General features: G+C 35.5%; 1 protein-coding gene across 1 annotated transcript; it reads right to left on the bottom strand.

Annotated features, from left to right (window-relative positions):
* Nucleotides 1-5064: 5064 nt before the first annotated feature.
* Nucleotides 5065-23511, bottom strand: LOC594671 (amiloride-sensitive sodium channel subunit alpha). The gene is made up of 14 exons (XM_030996852.1): nt 23107-23511; nt 17836-18038; nt 15846-16022; nt 15317-15409; nt 14304-14471; nt 13874-14036; nt 12748-12863; nt 11992-12155; nt 10597-10804; nt 9845-9917; nt 9309-9366; nt 8012-8085; nt 7198-7273; nt 5065-6814 (listed from the first exon to the last, which is right to left on the bottom strand). Exons 1-14 carry the CDS (start codon nt 23169-23171, stop codon nt 6458-6460), a joined length of 1995 nt encoding a protein of 664 aa, XP_030852712.1. The 5' UTR covers nt 23172-23511; the 3' UTR covers nt 5065-6457.
* Nucleotides 23512-23611: the final 100 nt, after the last annotated feature.

Here is a 23611-nt window from a genome sequence, read left to right as displayed (position 1 = left end):
GGTTACCCCCGAGTAAATCCTCGATTTATACTTCTTTGGCGGGCATTTCATTTTCGATCTATTAATCAATATGTTGTTGATGCATTGACTACAAAATTGGGTATTAAATATTGTTCAGCTTGTATGATGAAACAAATTACCAGTTACAATTTTGATGTGACCTGTATGTTCGTTGTAAATCTTATTCAAATATCAGATTATCTGTTATTTGCTATAGAAGACCTGTTAACTGATTCCATGCAACTTTTTTAAATAAAATTTCTTATAGTGTCAACTTAAAAACTTGTCAGAGGCTTGTCCAACTTTGCAACAACCAATGTATGTGAAGTGGATTCCAGCCCTATAGATGCCATTTTTCATAAAATGACTGGCAACAGGCCTGGTTGGGGAGAGACGTCCATTAATTGAAATACATTAATAAACAGCTTTATTTCTAAGATACATCGATCTCTTACAATTTCACGACCACTATGGTTAAGCATTGGTCTACCCGGTACATTAATTCAAAGATAATATTTCAAACCATGCATGTAATAAGGGCGTCAATGGTCATGTGCTCTAATAGTCTATCCTTTTAAACAAAGACACACTTATTTTCAACAACGACACCGAAAAATGACTTGTAACTATGGGAATGAATAACCTAAAGAAGATAGTTCAACATTCATTAATTGCATTAAGTTGAGCATGGTATAACAATAATAAGGTGTAACCTCATTGTATATAGTTCTTGAATGTTTGGATACAGGGTAAAATATTCATATTCTTATGATATCTGAAAATCTTGCTCATCTTTGCTCATATCTTGTTGATATAAAAAAATTATGTACTTACTAGTTAATATACTTCTGAGAATTTTATTGTGATGTCACAACAACATGATTAGAAGATCCTTTCCCCAAAATTATGACCATCTCGACTCTTTTCTTTTGATTTATCTTGTTTTTGTTCTGTTTTCTTTTGTTATTTTTGATTTATTAATTTTGATCTGTTGCTGTTGTTGTTGTTTAATTATTTCATTTTTTGGAGGGGCACTATGAATAGAAATAGACCTATAATAGAATTTAAAAATCTGAGAAACAGAAGGGTAAAAGTTTAAAATATATCGGATCAAGAATAAATATGTTTTTAATGATTGAAATATAAGAACACAGCTATGCGAATCTCACATTGGCAAGTAGTGACGGATAACTATCCTGTTTGTTGTGTACAAAAATATCAAATATGTTTTTATATATCATTATAGGTCCTTTTAAAAAAGACCATATTGAATGGGGGAAATGTAATTTTTGGTGTTGGTACTACATTATGTACGTATAGTGATTGCAACTTTTAAATAATTAATACTTGTTACATTTTGTCAGATTTCGTCCAAACCTTCACAAGTCTGCTTCTGCTTCCTATAATAATAATAATAATAATATAATATAATAATAATAGCCTAATAGTCCACTCCAAATTTTATTAAACCGAAACGGAAATTCTTTTTGCCCAATTGATCGTGATTTTAGAGTTGTCTTTAAGAATACAGAATGGTGAAACTGGTCATGTACATGTCAAATGCGTGTGTCTTTTTTATATAAGAAAGTGGCATTTTGTGCAGTTTTTGTTAATAAAATTACAGATAACAATTATAAGGTGGTATATTTCATTGAGTTTTCAATTAATGATTGAAGAAAGGGAAGACAATAATAAGTGAAATAAAACAGTTTACAGATGGAAGAGATTCTTTGCACACAGCTGATAGACGAAGAAGATAGCGAGATAGAAAAGAAGATAAAGAGAATATGAGGGAGAAGAAATGAGAGAGAGTGAACAAGACCGAACAGAGGGGAGGAGAGATGTACAGAGAAAAGGAGAGAGGGAGAGAGAGAACAAGATTGGACGGAGGGGGAGGGGAGATGGAAAGAGAGAGAGAGATAGCGAGATAGAAAAGAAGATAAAGAGAATATGAGGGAGGAGGAAAAAGAGAGAGAGAGAGTGAACAAGACCGAACAGAGGGGAGGGGAGATGTACATAGAAAGAGAGAGAGGGAGAGAGAGAACAAGATTGGACGGAGGGGGAGGGGAGATGGAAAGAGAGAGAGAGATAGCGAGATAGAAAAGAAGATAAAGAGAATATGAGGGAGGAGAAAAAGAGAGAGAGTGAACAAGATCGAACAGAGGGGAGGGGAGATGTACATAGAAAGAGAGAGAGGGAGAGAGAGAACAAGATTGGACGGAGGGGGAGGGGAGATGGAAAGAGAGAGAGAGATAGAAAAGAAGATAAAGCGAATATGAGGGAGGAGAAATAGAGAGAGAGAGAGTGAACAAGATTGGACAGAGGGGAGGGGAGATGTACAGAGAAAGAGAGAGGGAGAGAGAGAACAAGATTGGACGGAGGGGAGGGGAGATGGAAAGAGAGAGAGAGAGAGCGAGATAGAAAAGAAGATAAAGATAAAATGAGGGAGGAGAAATAGAAAGAAAGACGACAAGATTGGACAGGGGAGGGGATATGAAGAGAGAGAGAGAGAGAGAGAGAGAGAGAACAAGACTGGACAGAGGGGGAGGGGAGATAGAAAGGGAAAAAGAGAGAGAGAGATATATACAAAGAGAAAATGGGGAGCAAGACAATGGAAGATAGAACTGGAACTTGGCAAAAACTGCTGAAGGGCAAGAGAAATTGGCAGAAAAAAAATAAACAACTGAAAACACATTTGATTTGATTTGATTCATTTTTTCACTAAAATATCCAAAAATTAAAATGATATATCTAAACCATACAGTATTACAATATATAATAGAACAAATAAATTATGTAAACATACATGTATGTATGTATAGGCTGTGTTGTATAAATGCATGTACTTGTAACAAAGTAAATATATATATGTATGTATGTATATATATATATATATATATATATATATATATATATATGTATATATGCAGTCTAATATTTCAACGCTACACTCTTCACCTATATCTTGCCATTATGTTGTTTATGCATGTCATACACTCCATTGATACTATTGTTGTGACAGTTGCACTTAATTAAGTTATCACCCAAGTCGTTTGTTTTTGTATTATTGATGCATGACATGAACACACATATATTTGTAATAGCACTTCCTCAGGCAAGGTGCCTAATATAGCGCCACCTATTGATAACCACTTGATATCAAACACTCAGAAGGCTACAAGAACATGGTTGTGTTGAGGTCTAAGGATCCCCTTTTTGTCAGCGCATCATGGGGATTTCAGTCTTAAGATTGTCATTATGTCAGGCAAAGAGGTTAGTTTTGTTGTATATTGAATCTATTTTTATGAATTGTTGAAACATAAAGTGTAAATTAGTGTGTGTATTTTGTACTTCATACTGAGATATGTTGATGTTAGTATGTAGTGTAAGACATGCAAGTCCATGCTGGTTTAATATGTACATTTGATTTGATATGAAGAACAATGATGATAGTGAAGATATTGTTAAATACTTTGATGATATATTATGAGAGTGCTGAAGCACTAAGTAGAGATTCAGAATTTATAATTGTTTAGTTCATCGTTTATTCAAGATATATTATAGTGAAGTCTAGTTGAGACACTTGTAGTGATTTGTATTTATGTAAAGCCATTTAATACACATGGACTAGAATAGTGACTGGGGTTATTTAATAATTTATAAAGATCATGACACAATGTACATTATTTAATGAGTTTCTCAAAGAGACTGTTTATTGCTATATTGATGATGCTATGATGTACTTATATTTATTATTCTTTATCTGTGATTTATCCACAGTTTTCACGGAATGAATTGGACGACATGATTACTCCAATTAAAGCAAAGAATTCCCGTAGAAGCCTTTGTTCAGACTTTTGATTTATTATCGACCTCGCTGCAGCCACAACTATGTTGCAGTCCTTTTCTTTTCCTCTCTTCTTTTCTCTTTCTCCAAGCTCTCTATCATCCTCTCCTCTTTGCCTATCCCTTTCTTCCTTTCTTCCTTTCTTCCTTTCTCCCATTTATAATGTATAATTGTATTTATGTATTCGGGCGTACCCACAACAAGCTATGCTTTTCGGGTTTCGCGCCTTCTTCCTTGTAATACAAGTTCTTTAATTATTTTTATGTTCCTACTTATAAATTGTATTGTTTGGAAGAAAATAAATGTTCATTTGAATTGAATTGAATTGAATACAGGTAACGAAATACTGATAAGTATGTACGTAATAAAATAAGTTTACAGAGTACATTTAAGTTTGAGAATAAGTAAGATCAGCTCTGTTCATTAAAAATCATGCTTATAATTACTGGACATATATTGCTTTTAAAACGTCCAACTAATAAACATTAAATTGATGATCTCTCTGAGCTCTGCTATGTATATCACGTGATAGATAGGCCTAACAAATGCTCCAATACTGTTTAACTGTTTCCAAGGCAACATTAACTTATAACGGTTTTAATTGGGTTGTCATGGAGCTAATCAAGACCGGAAATGTGTTGCTTTCGGTTGCTTTCTTCATCTCTCTGTACGTTGGCTCGTTTGCAACACGTGTAATTTTTCACAAAACAATAAGCACCCACTGATGGGAGGATTTCTTTGTGCAACACAATGACTGTGCACAAATAAATACCCATTTCCGGTCTTCATTTGCTCCATGAAAACCCTCTTAACACCGGTGTACAATCTTGCACTTGAAACAATTAAATAAGTGTTTGGTATATCTATCACGTAGGAAGATTATTTGTGTCGTATATAAAGCGTTAACAACAACAAAAATGGGGAAAATAACATCTTCTTGTCTTTTGAATTTTCATATATAATACATGTACCACGTAAATTATTGATGGCGTTCTTTAAAAGAATTAACAAACACGATGAGCACGAGGGATCTACTCTTGGACTATTAACCGGTATTGGCATTTTCTTTTCTTTACGGGAATGGCTAAAATCACGACTCCAATTTCGACCAATCAGATGGCTGGATTTCTTTAGTGAGGTATATAAATATTGTTATTATTATTATCATTATTACAATCTTACCTATCCACCCTTCCCGTTCCATACCCAAATCTTCCCAAGCTTTCCCACTGTATTGTATTCAAATAGATAATTGAAAATCTTTCAATTTAAGACCTCCCTTATCGTAATCTAAAACCTTAGTACTCTGTTTGATTGTATCTTTTCCATTCCATAACAAAATCTAATGTTAACATTTCAGTTTCACGGTATGCCCAAGGCGGTACTGGTGTGAGTGAGGATACATAAACTAATTTTGATAGAACAAAAGTCTTAATTAGTTGAATTTTCCACCATCAAAGTCAAATCTCTTTGTTTCCATCACATAAGCATCTTTTTATTTTTATTTAAGATTTCTTTGTAATTAATTCTTTCCTGGCTTCCACGTCTACTACGTAAAGTGTATACCTAATATATTTACAATGTGAACTATCCTACCAAATGGAATCCATTTACTGTTGCATTTTATCCGCGTTTGGACCTAACAATAATACAAAGGTTTTGTCTCTATTTATCTTCAATCCAGACACATCAGCAAAGCTAGTAAATAATGTTTGTAGTCTATTAAAAGATTAAATATCTTGAATAGACAGCGACATGTCATCTGCATAAAGAATTTGTTTAACGTGAATATCATCAAAGGGAACCCCATGAATATCCGAATCGCTGCGAATTGCGCGAGCAAGAATTTAAATGCAGAGTAAAAATAGATAGGGAGACAAAGGGTCAACTTGTCTCATACCTTATAACACAACTCTGAGCATCTAAATATTCCGATCGACTGTCTACGAATCAAATAGTTCCTATTTTCTGAAAGGGCATTTCTGTCTTCCGACAATACTACCACACATTTCTTGTCGAGGCCCCCAAAGCACTTAAAACATACCTTGCAGGATAAAAATGTTGATAGCATTCACTTGTAGAATACATTCCTTTCAGCCTTACTCAATACATTTCAGGGATCTATTCTTTACTAGCTACTTGTTCGGATATAATGTTACGAATCAAGCCTACTTATATATATTTATAAAATGTTTTTTTCTAAACAGTTTAAAAGGATATATACTGTCTACCAAACTATTCTTTTCGAAGCCCCAAAGGCACTAAAATATCCCTTGAAGAATAAAAGTGTTGATAAAATTCACTCGTAAAATGCATATTAGACCTTTGTTTATTTCTCTTGAATATGAAGAAAAAAACCTTACGTATTCTGATATGATATCAATAGTCTTCTCACTTGTTCAAAATTCCAAACATTTCCAAATTTCTTAACTCTGCTTTGTTTGTTCTTGCTTCATTGCTACACACTTTCCAGTAAGAATTTAATAGAATCATTTATATTTTTCACCATATCCTTCGGTTAGTGAATACAACGGGCCTCGCCACCTTTGGCCCACTCATTCCATTTCTCTACTTTAACCAAAATACCATTATTTGCTGCTATGTGCAGTATCACAAATTTATACTGATGACACCGAGTTCGAACAGCATGACGAGAGCGACGACGACTACCATCGAGGCAAATACAAACAGTGTAGCTAGCGCCACCAAAGAACGATACCACGGAGCTCGACGAGTTCCTTCATCGTAATCGTTCATGTCCGACGCTTTCTGAGTAGATTGTGATTTGGACCTGTCACTGTATTTGTCGTCTGCTTCGCTTTTGGATCTGCAGGACGAGCACAGGGTTTTCCCGCCAAATATTTTAAGGAAGCCGAGAAGGAGGACTATTATCTCTCCGATGGACATGAAGGATAGTCCGAGGTACAGACCGAGTAGACCTCCCACGCTCCCAAGAAGACTCTCCACCTGTATTGCAAGCAATTTATTTAAGAAAGTCAAACTTCCTGCAAAGAGTTCGAAAAAATTGTTTATAAAATGTTGGAAGCTTCAAAGGACAGAGAATAAAATCTATTTTTCAATGATGCATCCCCTGTGTTTTATAGCACTCTATATGATTACACATTCATATATATAGATGATCAATATTTATTAAATCAACCACGGGCAAGTTTGACGGTGAAGATGCCATTTTTTTAAAGTCCCTTCAGTAGGTACATGTAGATTATTTCCTCACTCTCGATACACTCATCAATAAATTACTTCTGATTTGTTTTAAAAGATGAATTAAATCAATATCGATTTAGATTTAATCGATATTAAATTGGTTATTTACGAATTTGAGTTCTTACAGTGTAAACGGCCAACTGTTGATTTAGCTCATAGTTAAGCTGCTCGAAAAACACCACCAGATTTACGACATTTTGCCTGAAATGGAAACAGGAAAAATGTGAGATTAGTCATGCTTTTTCTTTAAAAAACGTTAAGATGCATTAATTTACTTTATTTTTCTATTCAGGCACAGTTAAATTCAATGAACTTTCTACTTTGAATCGGACATTTGCTCCGCTTTTGTTTCCTCCAAGATATTGGGATAGGTTTAGTAAAGATGCGATTTGTTTTTGTAAGAGGGTTTTTTATGGTTAGAGTTAGTGATGACTAAAAATGTGGGTTCATATGTTAGAGTTTTGACTAGTGTAACAGTTTAAACAATAAACATTGGATCATGTGGGGTACACACCGTTTTGTATTAAGTACGCTTATCAGCATCAATATAATTATTGTAATAACATTCAACAAATCCAAAGGCAATCTAAATATTTTGTATTACTAGCATTTTTAATATCACAAGTATCATTATTATCATCATTATTAGCATCCGTCATTATTAGCATCATCATCATCATCACTATCATTATTATTATTTTGCATTTTCTGTACATCTGTATTTTGTATTTCAGTACACATACACAAACACACACACACAATCGCACACACGCATCTTAACAAAAACGCATCCACACGCACACCCACACACCCACTCATCCACCCTACACACACATACACACACATCCTCCCAGGCTCCCACATACCCGACAAACACACACAAGCATGCACCAACACACACTCATCCCACACCCACACACTGAGTATTAATAAGCCTACCTGGTTTTCTCCACATCTGCGATGATCCTTTCTATCTTGCTGTTGATGCTCACTAGCTGCTTGGCAAGGTGTACCTAATGGCCGAACAGATGACAGACAGGAAATACTTATATAATGTCATCATTAAAGATAAACTTGAGTTCAGGTTTTAAAAAAAGAAAATGAATTCTCACAGAAATCAAACGAAACTTACGCTGAATGTTCAAGATTACAAATAAATGTAATCTGCCTAATAATTTTGGTAGAAAATTCATACTGGCTGAGTAATGAGCATAGAACTATAAGGAAATCAAGGTAAGTAACCCCAACACCATTTGTGTAGTCCCATATACATCTTTCTGTGTACAGTGCTTGTTACTTTACCAAGACTGGGCCAAATTGATTATGATTTGTATGACTCCAGAACCTTGCAGTACACACCAATACTAACATGCTATATCATTAACTTTTTCTGATCCATTCCACACCTTTTCTTTCACAATGCAATCGCATAACCAGAACACATTTTTATCTTTAAAAGATAAAAGGATCTGGGGGGGGGGTGTTTCACAAAGATCCTATAAGTTTGACTTAACAATTATGGAAAGCCGTTAGCATCTTTTAAAATATTTGGTAAAAGTTATTGTAAAAGGCATAAAATGTTGATTCAAATCATTAATGCTTTCTATTATCAAGGATAGTTCATGTTCTTGATGTGGAATTTATGAAAAGTCCAAAATACTTGAATTTTTGCTTTTGAACATATTTTATTTTAAGGCTACAAATGGCTCTTCCATAATGTTTAAGTCCAACTTAAATTAAATTCGACTTAGAATCTTTGTGAAACACCCCCCCCCCCCAGGACAGCTAACTACGGAAAACTTCCCCAGGACCATGTCAAATAGGATATATACATGCCAGGACAATTATTTCGACAAAATTACCTCCCTAGATCTAGTTGATGTGGGGTATAGGTGGGCAAATCTATGAATGTGCTATCCTGGTCGGCAAAAGTCTCAAAAATTGACGACCTGCATTGTTTCAATAATGTTTCGGTCTTTCTTTCTTTTTCCTAGTTAGAAATAACAAATGTTGATAAATTATGAAAAAGGGATTTTTTTTTTTTTTAAACCCCATCATATTTAAAAATCTGAAGAAAATAAAACTGGGGAAATATGGTCTCACACTCCCTCTTCCATTACAAATAGTCCAGCGACCTTCCTCCTTCCCCCTCCCTCAATGATGTCCCTTGCATCAAAGTTTGTATTCAAGACTGTACTAATGCAATATTTTAGATTATGAGAAAATGTAGTGTTACCTCATATCTTGTCGATGGCCATAGCGATGCTGACACGGTTCGTCTGAATGACTCCTCACTAAACAATTTATAAATAAGGAATATTAAAACCTCTGAATGATTTCTCACTAAAGCGATTAAAAAAGGGGTAGTTCCCCCCCCCCCTATTCTTCCGTTCCTTTTCATCCTCCCCCTTTCAGTATTATTCTCTATCGGGGTTGCGGTCGTTTGGCCCCCTTGATCCATATGATATTGTCGATTGTCGATATCCATTGGTAAGAATTGATTAATTATCTTTTAACATTATCGCAGACCAATAATCTGAACATTTATAATAACATTACATTATTTTGTTTACCCGGGGGATTTTCATCAGCATCACCGCTGTTCTTCCCGAGGGCCCTGCATTTATAATAACCCCAGCAATTTCCAGGTACTTCGATGGAGAGTAAATATAGATTAATGTCTAAGGACGTTAGTGCCGGGCTAGGATTCGAACCCTTGACCCTTGGAATGAGAGTCAAGTGAACCACTATACCACGATATCTCATGCTTACCTGCATGATATTGGACAAGTACACTCCAAGTTACTAGAGTGGTAAAGATATTCCACAAGCTGACGACACCTTTCTGTTGTGAAGGGGGAAAAAGACAAAGATATTGCAAATTTCACGACGGATTTTTGTTATGTTGGTGGTGGTGTTGTTGTTGTTGATGTTGTTTTTGCAAGTCGTGTTAGAAAAATGGATACAAAATAAATGTATTTACCTTTAAACAAAATTATGGTGACCAACGATGACATGTATCCCAATATACGGCATATCCGACATAGGTTGACACCCAGATTTTTAAAAAAAATTAAAAAAATAAAATCATTGTTTTAGCTTACCAGTCTGTCAATTTCTTGATACACCACTGGTATAGCCAAACAGAGAGAGATTTATCTAGCGCAAGACATGGTTTGAGAAATAACTACGTAAAAAAGATTTATCCTTCCCAAAGTAAAAGTTCCCTCTACTTTCCGAAAATCGTAGTTACATTAGTGATATTAAGCATTTATATCTCACGGACTCTAGAATTATTTTTCAATCTATTACTTGTGTTTCAATCCTATAACCAGTCCTGAGTTTTTTGGTTTTAATGACTAATTTACAGCTTAGAAATACGAAATGTATAGACCCTATTATGTTCCGTATTCCACTAGATTAAACCCGACCATGAAGAATTTAAAAAAAAACACTCAACCCAGCAGCGGATTAAAACTTTTAGTAGAATTCGGTAGAATTTCTGTTAATCCCCGCGGATATACCTTGTGTTGGATTAAGAGAGCTGCACTGCGTGTAGTTGCCAAACCTGATGTCTGTAATGCAACCACATGATTTGCGTAGAGTATCCTGCAGACATTGCTTCAGGCAGGCGTTGACCGTGTAGGAGGACGTCTCCGAGCTGAAGTTGGTGCCTTCTCCGGTTTTTGTGCATTCTTCACCATAAAGACCGCCGAGCCGCGTGATGTTGAGCTGCAAACGAAACAAAAAATATTAAGAGTGAATCAAATTGGTCATCAAAGACGCATTTCTTTTAGGATAAAAAGAAACCGTGGGTTTAGATGATAGAGAAGATGGTGATAAACGATAGACAACAGAATAAGAAAGTAGATCTATATCATAACTAAACTCGTTAAATTTTAACCATCGTTTTGGTTGAGAGAAAAGTTATTATGCATGGCAGTAAACCAAGGCATCTACGGGACGCAAAACCGAAGACCACGTACCTCCCCCCCCCCCCCTCCCACCTGATCTTCAAATGGGTTGTGACCCCAAAAGTGATTCGGAATGTACGGTCATCATCATCTTCATCAATCAGAAGTACAGGACAATTTAGAGTATTACGAGTTATTGTTACAGAACTATGTCAAAAGATAGGCACTAAAACTACAAGCATTTTCATTGCAACAAATTAAAAATTAGATATGATTATGATAGTGCAGCAAAAAAAAAATAATAACGAAGAGCCTTGATTAGGCAACTCTATATTGGCGCTCTACGAAATCCCAAATGGGATTGGATTGGATCAGATGAAACTTTCACGGTCGGACTGAAAACGTTTTCATACACAGCGTAAACCAGGAGAAGATAATTGTGATACTTTGATAAAGTTCACCTTGTAAAAAAAAACACTTTCACACATTTTGTGTGCAGTTTGATGGTCTTTGAACATGATAGTGTACAAATGTATCCATCTTATTGTAATCATAAAGTTGATTTTGAACACTTTGCTAACAGATATGTGAACACCGTGTTACGCATCAATTCATTCAAGACTGCCAAAGCTCTTTTCAAAACATTGAACTGCTTTTGAATAAAAAATTGCTTTTTGTTCGGTTTCCCAGATGGTACGGAATCTATCTTTAATTTTGTAATTTTATATGCAAAACACTATATATTCTCTGCGAAATACAAAATAGAACGGCTATCTTTCAATTCTTTTAAGAAGATGCTTAAACGTTGGTATAAAGTTGAGCGGGTTCTTTCTACCAAACGCAATAAATTCGTTGTATTACTTGATAAATGGGTTCATGTGCAACTGATGAAACAATGTTTGTTTTACCGATATGTCACAACATGTACTTTGTTCAAATATATTGTTTTGTTTTTGCTCAAGAATGATTGAATACAATTTTTCTTTGGAAAAAAAATCCGTCCACCTTCCTGACACCGATGGCTGTTTTCTGACCGGTGGAGGCGGTAAGCCCATCATCTTCTGGGAAGGGTTGTTCAGTCTGGGCGTGGATGGATACCTTCACACCTGACTCAGCTGTCAGGAGTCCTACATGCTCAGGCTGCTCTACGAAGAGCGTTAACTGCAAACCTGAAAGAATACATCATACACCCTGAATCAACAGCCTAAGATCTTCATCAACATCATCACCCTCATCATCATATTGATAATAATATTATTAATAATAATTATAATAGTAATAATGATAATAATAATCGCAAAAGCAAATAATAATAACAGTAACAGTCATATAGATAGCTCAATAAATAAAAAGCTAAATCAATCAATCAATCAATCTTATAATGATGAGAATAATAATAATTATAATAATAATAATAATAATAATAATAATAATAATAATAATAATAATAATAATAATAATAATACTACAACTAATAATAATAATAATAAAAATGAATATCAAAAATGATAATACGATGTATTATTGATTCCTGTAAAACTAACCTTGTTGCATTTTACTTTGTATACATGTTGCTGTTGTTTTTATATATGACATGTCTACTGTATATCCCACTTGAATTTGTCTCTTTTGTATATAGGTCTTTCTATCTATCCATACCATATAAGTACATGTATCACCAATCTCCATCGCTAAAAGCATGGGCAATAAAGATGAACCGTCTTATGAACCTTATGGACCAGATTGAAATCCGGTACATACCATAGTTTGCCCCAGTCCTGCCTGTTCTCCTTGTCTTATTGAAAGGTTCCTCTAATGTCCTTCCATTAAAAGTAAAACAATTTCCGTACTCGCTGTGCTGAAACGTCGTGAAATTTCTGTTGAAAATAACCATAAATCCTAACAAATGATCACATAATTCACTCTGCATCTCTAATATCAGATGTATAGGAATATCCATTATATAAATCATGGTTGTCTCTGCCCCAAATTTTTGGGCCATGATGATCATGATCATTGTTAAGCCATTGTATATAATATGTTTCATCCTTTGTATATTATTTGTGGATATATATGATCGAATGTGTCGAATTTGTTTGGTAAATACAAACACCTTGCGGAAGGGGAAAAATATATAAGTCGGGTTTTCTTTCTTTACCCAAATTAGCGCTTGGCTGGAATCAGGTCGGTTCTAGAGAACCGTCTATTATTGATTTGAACCGCCTTAATCAAGTAAAAAAATACTGATCATTTCTTTTCTTCCCTCAGAATTGTATATATTTATGTATCGTTATGAAGACCTCGTCACAAGCCTCATGCTCTTCAGGAAATATCGACACCTCTATGTTATTTGAATGTTAACGTTGATTTAATATTCTATATACCATTAGAAGGAAGCAAATCATGTTTCAAATCTGAATCTGATTTTTTTTCCTGGATTGACTTGGCATTTAAAGTGACTCGGTAACATTATTGAAGGCGATGAAAAAACTGCGTAATTTGTGTATGAAATGTTACTTATCATATTCATTCAACTGTACTAACCCTCTAGCATGCAAGAACCCTGAACAAATTCCCAAACCACAAAGATATTTATGGTTTTGTTTGAAGGCGTCACTGGTCAAACACTCTCTGACAATAAATTCTCTCAACTATTTTTGAATTTTCCCAATCGTTTTTTCATGAAAATAAGACACAAGACAGGCTTTCAACAATCTTTCAGCACTTAAATGTCCGGGATGGTATATTATTATAGCCAATTCATAGCTCCGTGTCGATTTACATTCACCTAAAACGAATTAAATTGTAATAAAATAGTTAGGAATCGATCGGATCAGTTTTTCTCAATTTGTATCATTAATAATGGTCTGTTTTCACTCAAACTTACCTGTAACTGCAGGCGCGTTGGTCAAAGCTACACTGAAGGATGAAATCTTCAGCTTGGTGTCCGTATTCCTGGAGTTCGGCTTGTGTCGGGTTGAGGAGAGCCCTGAGGTCCGAGAAATCGGGCGACTGAGATTGATTATAAATGGCTTGCCAATCATTCTCATCTGTAAATGAAAATCAAATCAATGGACTGTATGTGGTAAGTGAATGATTATAGTGAAATGCGTATAGCCTGGAACACAACTCTGCTGTTGTAAGATGCATTTCTCGGACCAACATGGACATTCTCCGTGGCATCGCCCATCGGAGCGGATTAGTCTACCAATGGTAGGGTAGACTACCATTATACTTTCCTTTCTCCAGTGACGTTGTACGAAAGACACTCTAATGTTAGAATATTGCAATTATTTACCACTCTTACACCTACCTACCTGTTATTCCTTCCCATGTGTCGTAGAAGCTGAAGTCAAAAGAACTATCGTCCCAGGAGCTCTCAAAGAAGTCGAATTCTCCGTTCAGATTTTGTGGTCCAGATGCTTGTGAATCGTCCGGTGAAGATGAAGTCTCTGGAGAGTTACTGGATGTCCCATCGGATTCACCTTAATGAAATAGGAGTTGATGGCGCACATAAACTTAGACTTTACTTATACTTATACTCATATACTAATTGTTTATATCCCTAACCATACTCATACCTATACTTGAAGTTGTACTTGCTACTTATATTCATATTGATACTTGTACTTACAATACATCAACTAAATATGAAAATACTTATACTCATACCTATCCTTTTACATATAACTTATACTCATACTCATACTTTTACCTATACTCTATCTTGTACTCATACTTATTTAATTTTAATTGTACTTACAATACTTAGACTTATGAAAACACTTACTCTTAAAGCTAAAAATAATATCCTTAAAATATGAAAAATAATCTGTGAATTTTCTTACTGTTTGTTAATAATCGCGGAAGGGTATCATAGCATAGACGGACTAAGACTGATATTCGTTTGGGGAACTTTGATGCGGCTGGCAGATTCAATAGATGAAAATATGGATAACTATTTTTTCCATAGTTTTCGCATAATTTTCATAAATCCATGAACCGCGATATTACAGGCACACGGAGGCAATTCTGTTCGGGGTGACTTCTCTTTGCTTGAAAATCAACTTTCCATCTTACTTCTCGAGTTTGCGAGCAGGCTGATCAAGAGAGCTGGCTAATATCAACCCTTTTAATATGGCAATAGTTAATTCCCAATCAAAGTATGTTACATGTTGATGAGTGTTACATATTTAACATTTCCCAGTTGTCTCCAGACAGCATCTTTTACAACGTTATCACATGACTAGTTATCAATTTAGATTTTATTCATATATTTCATTTATATTACTCTTTTTGTTTTTACATGAGCTGATGAACAGATCTATACCTGAAGTTCCGGACGAATTCGAATTCCCGTTTTCGGAGCCCAAACGTTCGTAGAAGGATTGGTCGAACCAAAATGAGTAGTCATCGGTGTCTCCTGTGTGTTCAGGACAAAATAAAATGGAAAACAATCATCATTGAAAATCAATGTTTTCTACAAGGTCATATTTGTTACCATAAACAGAGAGAAGAGTAAATGGTAATCGGATTATTTTTAATGATACATCAAACTTTAACAATTATTCGAATGTTCAAATGGAATAGAAAAACAATTATTTCCATTATAACATGACATAGCACATAGACCTTCGTAAAAGAATATTAATTTATAAATCTCATATTTCTTCCAGAATATCGTTTCTATGACCGTACTGCTAAGCAATTCATTGTCGCCGTGGTAATGTCGGATTACCAGGGCATCGCAAGTACAAGTTCACCGACATATAGTACATGCGTTTCAATGGGATGTCCGTGAGCTTATACCGATGACGGTTTTGTGAAACGATGCCCAGAACATCTCCAGTCTGACAAACCTGTTGCATCACCATCTAGTTCAATCAGGTCTTCGAACCTGGTATCGACGAGCTTCGACCGCCTCATCATGTTCACATTGCAGATGGTGACGGCGGGGAAGTCGAGCGAAGACTCGGTGATGATGTCGGTCCGAGTCGAGTAGGGGTAGGAGATGTAGTCTTTGACGATCTTGGTACCTATTATGATAACACAGATGATGATGGGGATGATGATGATGGTAGCAATAGTTGTGATATAACATTACCACGAGGAATTGTAGTGTGAAATCTTGATGGACCGAAAAGGTTGTATAACGATACATTCAAGCCCCTCCACCAGAGAAACAAATTTTTAAAATAAATGAATTTTAAAAAAAATCAAGGCACGTGTAGGAAATGAATGCAAGAACCCGAATCACACCTAAAATGAAATTAAAATTCTGCTAGAACCTCCCCTACTACTTCTACTACTACTACTACTACTACTACTACTACTATTACTACTACTATACTGCTGCTGCTGCTACAACTGCTACTGTTGCTACAACTTCTACTACTGCTAACTACTACAACTAAGAGTATCCGTGTTTTGCATAAGCCTATACTGCTATATCTAGCATATTTCGCCATATCTAAGGTCTTAAAGCCATTTTAACCAAATCATTACATCCCACCCCCTCAACAAGTTGGTTGTTGTTGTGTTTACTATTTCATACAAGTCAGGTGTACAATATAGTTTGAAAACTTTGAATATTTGATAGTTCACAAATCATTATCAAATCCATGCTCCTGATGTGTTCAAATTCCCAGAGTATTCTTTAACGCTTATCTAGGGAGCCGGTAGATGGTACGATGGGGTGTAACCCTGCACACCACCCATTCGAAAGTTTTTCCTGTTGCAGACCCTTGTCGGCAACGCATCAACACGAGAATGCCCCCCCCCCTTTCTCTCCCTTCTATTTCTTTCCTCTTTTGCTTGAGGGGTGTTTTGTGAATTTAAAGTCAGGCATGTACCCTTTTAACTCTGTGATAAATTCAGAAAGTAGGATAATTTTTCTTTTCCTATTCGCTTAAAACCCCTGCGCTCATCCCTATAACCAGCTGTAATAAGTCTTCTACTCTCCATCAACTACGAAGCAGCTGTCGGTATGCATATTATTCTTTCAATATCTTATCTTATTCACCTTGATTAGAAATTCTTAATAGCTAAAGCCTCGTTCGCATTTCACGCGGTAACCGCTTCAAAAGATTGCCGCAGAGACTCAACAATCACCTTTCAAGGCGATGTCAATATCTCTGTCCATCAGCTAGTTAAATTCGCAAACATTTAAAAAGACGTTTCTCGTAATCCGAATATGATCTCTTATCTATGAGAAATGGATTCAGATGGGTCATAAAATTGCCCTAGAATTGATTTGTCGAATTTAGTTGTAATAGTATTCTCAGGAAATCAATTTTAAATTAGCATATTGCGCTTCATACTACAGGATTAATTAATTAAACCTTGAAAGCCTTTGTTGGGCGCAGCTACCTTTCTCTCCCAAATGAAGTAGCAGTTCTAAAGGGGACAAGACGGGCAAAAGCCGCCCAACGAGACATTAATTACAATTGATTGCAAGAAACATTACCCCCCCCCCCTCCTGAAAATATATATATAATATCATAGGCGTAAATCCTTACGTAATACCTATTGTTCAGGGGATGATCTATTCATTCATCCCCCCCCCCCTGAACATTAGGTATTACGTAAGGATTTACGCCCATGTATAATATACATCTCTAAATATCGAACATTCATTCTTGACTTACGAAAAACACCCCCCCCCCCCCCCCCCAAAAAAAAAAAAAAAAAAAAAAAAAAAATCAAATTTACAACTTTTTTTTATCCGTATAATATTCTTTTATAGCTGCTTCTGCCCCATTTGCCACACATTTACACGTATTTTGTGTTCTTTGTCGTTGATGTTTATACGCGTTAGTTTAACGTGTCATGTCTAAACGGGGGCCTTACCTTGATACGTGAAGACACCGAGGCATGTGAGGAACGCCAGCACCCAAAATAACTTCTCCAGAAAGAAAGGGGCGCCAAAGATTCGGGGCAGGCCGTGGAAGGTGGTGTTTTCCAAGAAGTACGAGAAGAGAGAGGTGACAGATCTAAAGGGGGCATGGGGTCGACGATCGCGCCCCTCCTCCGATTGAACCTTATTATCACGGCTAGACGGGAACGAACATGAAAATAAACAAATATCTGTTTCAAGGTGTTATGTTCCTACATGCCAGCGTCATCCTTATCACGACTAGACGGGAATAACCATGAAAATAAACAAAGATGTGTTTAAATGTGATGTGCCCCTCATGTCAGCGCAATGGGATAGCGTGGGCTCAGTCGTGGGGGGGGGCACTCATATACTAAGTAAATTTGTGAGAAGCAAGAGTTAAGTATTGATCAAACCATTATGTATCGGTGGTGGTAAATCCTGATTAACTTTAGTGAGTGTATAATATTCTTCCATGTTCTTGTTCTACTATTCTATGTAGCTGTTGCGCTCTTTCCTAATGTTTGTCCTTCCAACCATAAAAAATATTAACGACAATATCTTCAATTTGTAAGAAGGGTATTGAATTAAATGAAAGTTTGACAAAATCAAGTGATGATCCGAAAATTATAGTTGACGGTCGGAAATATAAGTTCCCTTGTGGAAACTGTGATAAGCCAGTCAAATGTAATCAACACGGCCTTCTGTGTTCTAATTGTAAAAAATGGTTTCACACTAATTGTCAAGCTATCAGTTTTTCAGAGTACCGCAGGTTATATTATAAATGCCCTGATGAGAAGTGGAATTGTTTAACATGTTGTCTGCCATCTTTTTGTGACTCATTATTTACTGACGATTGTCTAGAGAAAAAAAGCCAAAGTGAGGATAGACTAAAAGAAAACTATTTTAAGGTAACGCGCGTTACACCTGAAAAGCAAGCGATAGCAAGAATAATTCAGCCAAACCTCAGAGATGAAAACACTTATCTTTATCAAAAGTTTCAAGAAAAGTTTAAAGTTAAAGGTCTTCATTTGTTACACCTTAATGTGAGGTCTATCCTAAACAAGATATCGGAACTTAGAATTCTTTTTAAAAGAAAAGGGCTGTCTATTATTGCTTTTTCTGAAACATGGTTAAACAATTCCTTAAATGATGAAGAAATTGAAATAGACGGATATAAAATCATACGCCATGATCGATCCTCTGGCTCTGGAGGTGGTGTATGTTTCTATATCAGAAATGATATTGCATTTGAAATTATGGATGCTATAAGTACTGGAGATACGGAATCCCTGTGGATAAATTTGCTAATACCAAGATCAAAACCAATTGTTGTTGGCGTTCTGTATCGACCTCTGAAAAACAATTTGTTTATCGAGAAATTGTCCAATATTCTTGATACATTAAAGAAGGATGACGAAATAATTCTTTTAGGAGACACGAATATTTGTCTTCTTCACAAATCACCACTGGCTAAAATATATAGTGACTTGTTGAGTCTTCACGGGTTTAGTCAACTCATTCAAGAGGCAACACACGTTACACCTACATGTTCTTCTCTACTGGGTCATGTTGGTTGTACCAAAGAAAACAAAATAAGTCAAAGTGGTGTCATTGATCTAGGTATTAGCGACCATTCTTTTACTTTCTGTACACGGAAAAATATTAGACTAGCTATAGGTCATCACAGGACTAATGATATCAGATCCATGAAAAAATATACAGAAGAGTCTTTCAATCTTCAACTATCTGTTGTTGATTGGTCAGGAATAACTGACTATACAGATATAAATGAGGCATTGTCAGTATTTTAACATGTTTTTATCTCAAATTTGAATATGATAGCGCCACTGAAACGGATTAGAATAAAACAAAGATCAGAAACTTGGGTGACTAAGGATATTCTTTCCCTAATTCAAGAGAGAAATATAGTATACAAAAAATTGAGGAAAAGAGCAAAAGATGAGACGCTTTATAAAAGATACAGAGTATTAAGAAATATGGTCCAAAGAGAGGTGAAAAAGGCTAAACTCGATTAATTACAAAACAAGATAGAAGAAAATAAACGAGATTCGAAAAGGCTTTGGCAGAATCTAAAAAGCTTAGGATTAAAAAATAAGAAGCGAAAAGAACAAGAATCTGTCATTAAAATTGATGGGGAATTATGTCATGATAAGATGGCCATCGCCGATGAATTCAATTCTCATTTCACAAATGTGGCTGCCGAATTAGTAAACAAACTCCCCCCTTCCAAAGACTTTATTTTTTACGTTTATTACAATGCCATAAAACATTTAATTCCCTTCCCAGTGGTGTAAAGGAAATAGAAAACTATGCTCATTTTAAGAGGAAATTAAAGGAATACCTAATACTTGACAATCAGATAAGAGAAGTAAATGACATTTTATATGATTGAAATTTGTATTCTCCTGCCGGTTCATACTTTTTCATTTTGTATATACTTATGTTTTCGTACGTTATAGAAATTCTACAGATTTATCATTATTTTCCTCTTCTTCCTCCTCCTCTTTTTCTTCTTCTCCTTCTTCCTTTTCTTCTTGTACTTATTATCATTTCTATCATCAGTTTAATGATGTTATTATTATTATCTTTAATAAGTAATTCTTTTATTTTTCTTATTATTTGTCTGTAAATAATTATTACTATTTTAAGTTATTAATTTTATACATGTCTGTAAGGGACCCCACTGGAAATAAGCTCTCGAGCTTTCGTGGGTTATCCTGTTCAAGCTGACTTTTTTTGATCTGTTATTATTCTATATTGTTGTATGTTGGAAGCTTGTCGAATAAAAATAAATCAATCAATCAATCGACAGATCGATGCCAGAATAGTATGCTTACTTATGTTATTAATCATGACCCTAGATCTGACGTCACATTTACACGTATCACCAAGAATGTGAATGTTATCAAGTCCATGCCCTCTTTCTAGTTATTTTAAAGACAATAAACAACATTTTGACTTTGTTTACAATCAAATTTGACCCATAGTCTGGTGAGATACAATGTTTTGATAATTATCTATATTTGTCTTGAGTTTACGTTTTGACGTGAAGTATACGATTACTTACATGGGGATCAACAACAAAATCTTAAAAGCGTTGGAATGAAAGTATATTTTATTCTATTCATCACCTTTGTAACTGATATTTTTATGATGAAAAGCGACATTTGAATAGTCTTCAATTACAGCAGGGAGGTGAAAGGAGTGGAATAATGCCGCTTTCCTTTGACCCCATGCTCCAAGCCGCCGAAGTTATGCGCTAATCTGCAACAGTGACCAGGTAGTGAGATAAAAGAGCGCATGAAATTTCAGGATTTAGAATTCCTACATCAGAAAATGGTATATCCCAGCAACTTTTCGCTGTCCCTTTAAATGATTTCTCATCAATTGTTGAATGTGTAATGAGTATAACAAGCGAACACAAATTTGTGTAGTTTCATCCTGTTTTCCAACTGCAAAAATACAAAAAGCACGTGAAAACACACACTAGCAAACTTAAAATTGTCGAAGATTGTAAAACATGGATTCAATAATGGGACATTAAAACATGCACAAAAATTAGCGCATTATCCTAAAATATTGAGTTTTTGTCAGGATCTGATTTTTCTTTTACCAATTCTGGCACACAGATTATAGGAAAGGCGAAATTCTAAATTTAAAAAATTGTTTGATGCACTATTCCCAGTATAATCCCCATATAAAGTTTATAATTTACACTGAAATTTTGCCGGTAATTTAATATTTTGTAATAAATGTGAAACTGGCGCCTGGTCTCCAAAATTCCCCGCAGTAGAAGCGCGGCTCGGAGCATGGAACTCCAAAGCCTAGTGAAATGTTACACATCCCATTGTTACGCTTTAGTAATCACGAAGGCGTTTAAAGACCGTCACCACTACTGGGCAAGAAGGGATTAGACCACACAGCGAGCCAGCGAGGTCAATGTGACAGGTGGCTATCTCATTAACTCAGCTCTCATTTAACATAAGAAAAAGAGGATCATGGGGGACCAACAGGCACCGATTGGGGAAGTTTTCTATATAGAGGGAGCAAGTAGCTACAAGTATGGCAGTGTGCCTAAATAAATTACAAGAGTTTCCACTCCTTTCTTTCCCCCTCCCTGATTATAGGCTCCCATGAGGTGATTATTGTATAGTTATCTAAGGTTAGTCACATGCTAAGTATAATAATATGCATGATATACCGAGTATACCTTTAAAATGAGTAATAATCTGTTGAGTCTTTTCTTATTTCCATAGTCACATTTGATACTTGACCTTTTTATTGCACAACGTGTAAAAGAGGACAAAAGTCAGTAAATTCTGTGACAAGCCAAAAAGAAAAAAAAGGGTCGGGCGAGCATGTGCCCCTTACCCCCACCCGGATGTGCCACTCTTGCAGTATGTTTACATTCGTAGTAGGATGTGACTGAAACCGTGAGGTTTACTGAAATACAATAGAAAACTTCTTATAGTTAGAATAGTTATATGACAAATCATGGAATAGTGAATGTATCGATCTTTTGTGAAAATGATTAGTTAATAAAGGAACCCTGTGCGGGAAGGGGTAATTAGAAAGGGAACAAACAATATATTATATGTTTAATCAAGAAAATTTGTTTCAATGGACAGCCACACAGTCACACTTTTATATCTCATTTATAATGTGTGTCATATTCAACTTTCAAATGTAAAGTAAACAGTTATCATATCAATTGAAAGGCCTTTATCAGATAATATATATTCGTTTAAAAAAAATTCTTTCAAATTTTGAGCAAAAAAAGGAGACATTTTTTTTGTATTAAAATAAATTGGCGGGGCATCCAGCCCGATGTAGTATTTTTACAAGAGTTTTAGCAAAGATGTCCTGCATCACCCCGAAATGCCGTCAAAAGTAAAAATAGAAATCACGTCTTGGCTGGTCTACTAACTGTACATATAATTTGAAAAATATTAAACATTTATATCAACCAATCTACACTGCTGGTTGGCTCCATGTATAGTTTGCAAGATTATGCGCAGCAGCATATTATGAACTTGAAAACAGAGGCATGTACTCAGAGTACATGAGGTCGATCTTGCTTTTTATCATCATCCACTCATGACAATCTCACGTCTAACAATCCACAAAACTGCTTATTCATACAATTGAACTTGCTAAGACTGACCTCGTGACCTCGTGATATCTAGAGGTTCATCGCGAGCAAGCCGCAGGTATAATCTTACCTCTTTTTGTTCCGAGACTCCAGTCCCTCCATTTGGAATAAATTTTCTTTGCTTTTAGATCCCATGATCTCACCATACGACCGGGTTTGGAGAGATACAATCGAGGTACTGGCTACTGCGTGTTTTAATCAACTTTTGATCTGCCAAGTGCAGCTATATTATAGGCCTCTACCATCAGCTTCGGTCTACATTCCACACTGGACCAAACATCTACCGGCCAAGTTTACCAAGATTTTCGTCCGACAATTATGATTGAAAAAATGATAGGCGATCCGTCTATCTATAAAGAGACATTGTGGAAAATTATTAGTTCGCTAAATGTGGACTACAATCATCCCGTGTTTCTCAGTATTCTTCTGCGCATGTGACGAACATGATATGGCGCTAGATGTTTTCCGAAGTGTTACGAGCAACTGTCCGGAAGGGAAAGTGATCGAAGAGGATTATAATACTTTATAGTTCCAGTCTACAATGAGCTTTTCTGGGTGTTATATCCTAAAGATAA

The sequence above is a fragment of the Strongylocentrotus purpuratus genome, unplaced genomic scaffold (genome assembly GCF_000002235.5).
Source record: "Strongylocentrotus purpuratus isolate Spur 01 unplaced genomic scaffold, Spur_5.0 spur5_scaffold_3, whole genome shotgun sequence".
NCBI classification, from domain to species: Eukaryota; Metazoa; Echinodermata; class Echinoidea; order Camarodonta; family Strongylocentrotidae; genus Strongylocentrotus; species Strongylocentrotus purpuratus.
Note: the sequence above shows the minus strand (reverse complement) of the source record. Positions and strands in the feature narration are given on the sequence as shown.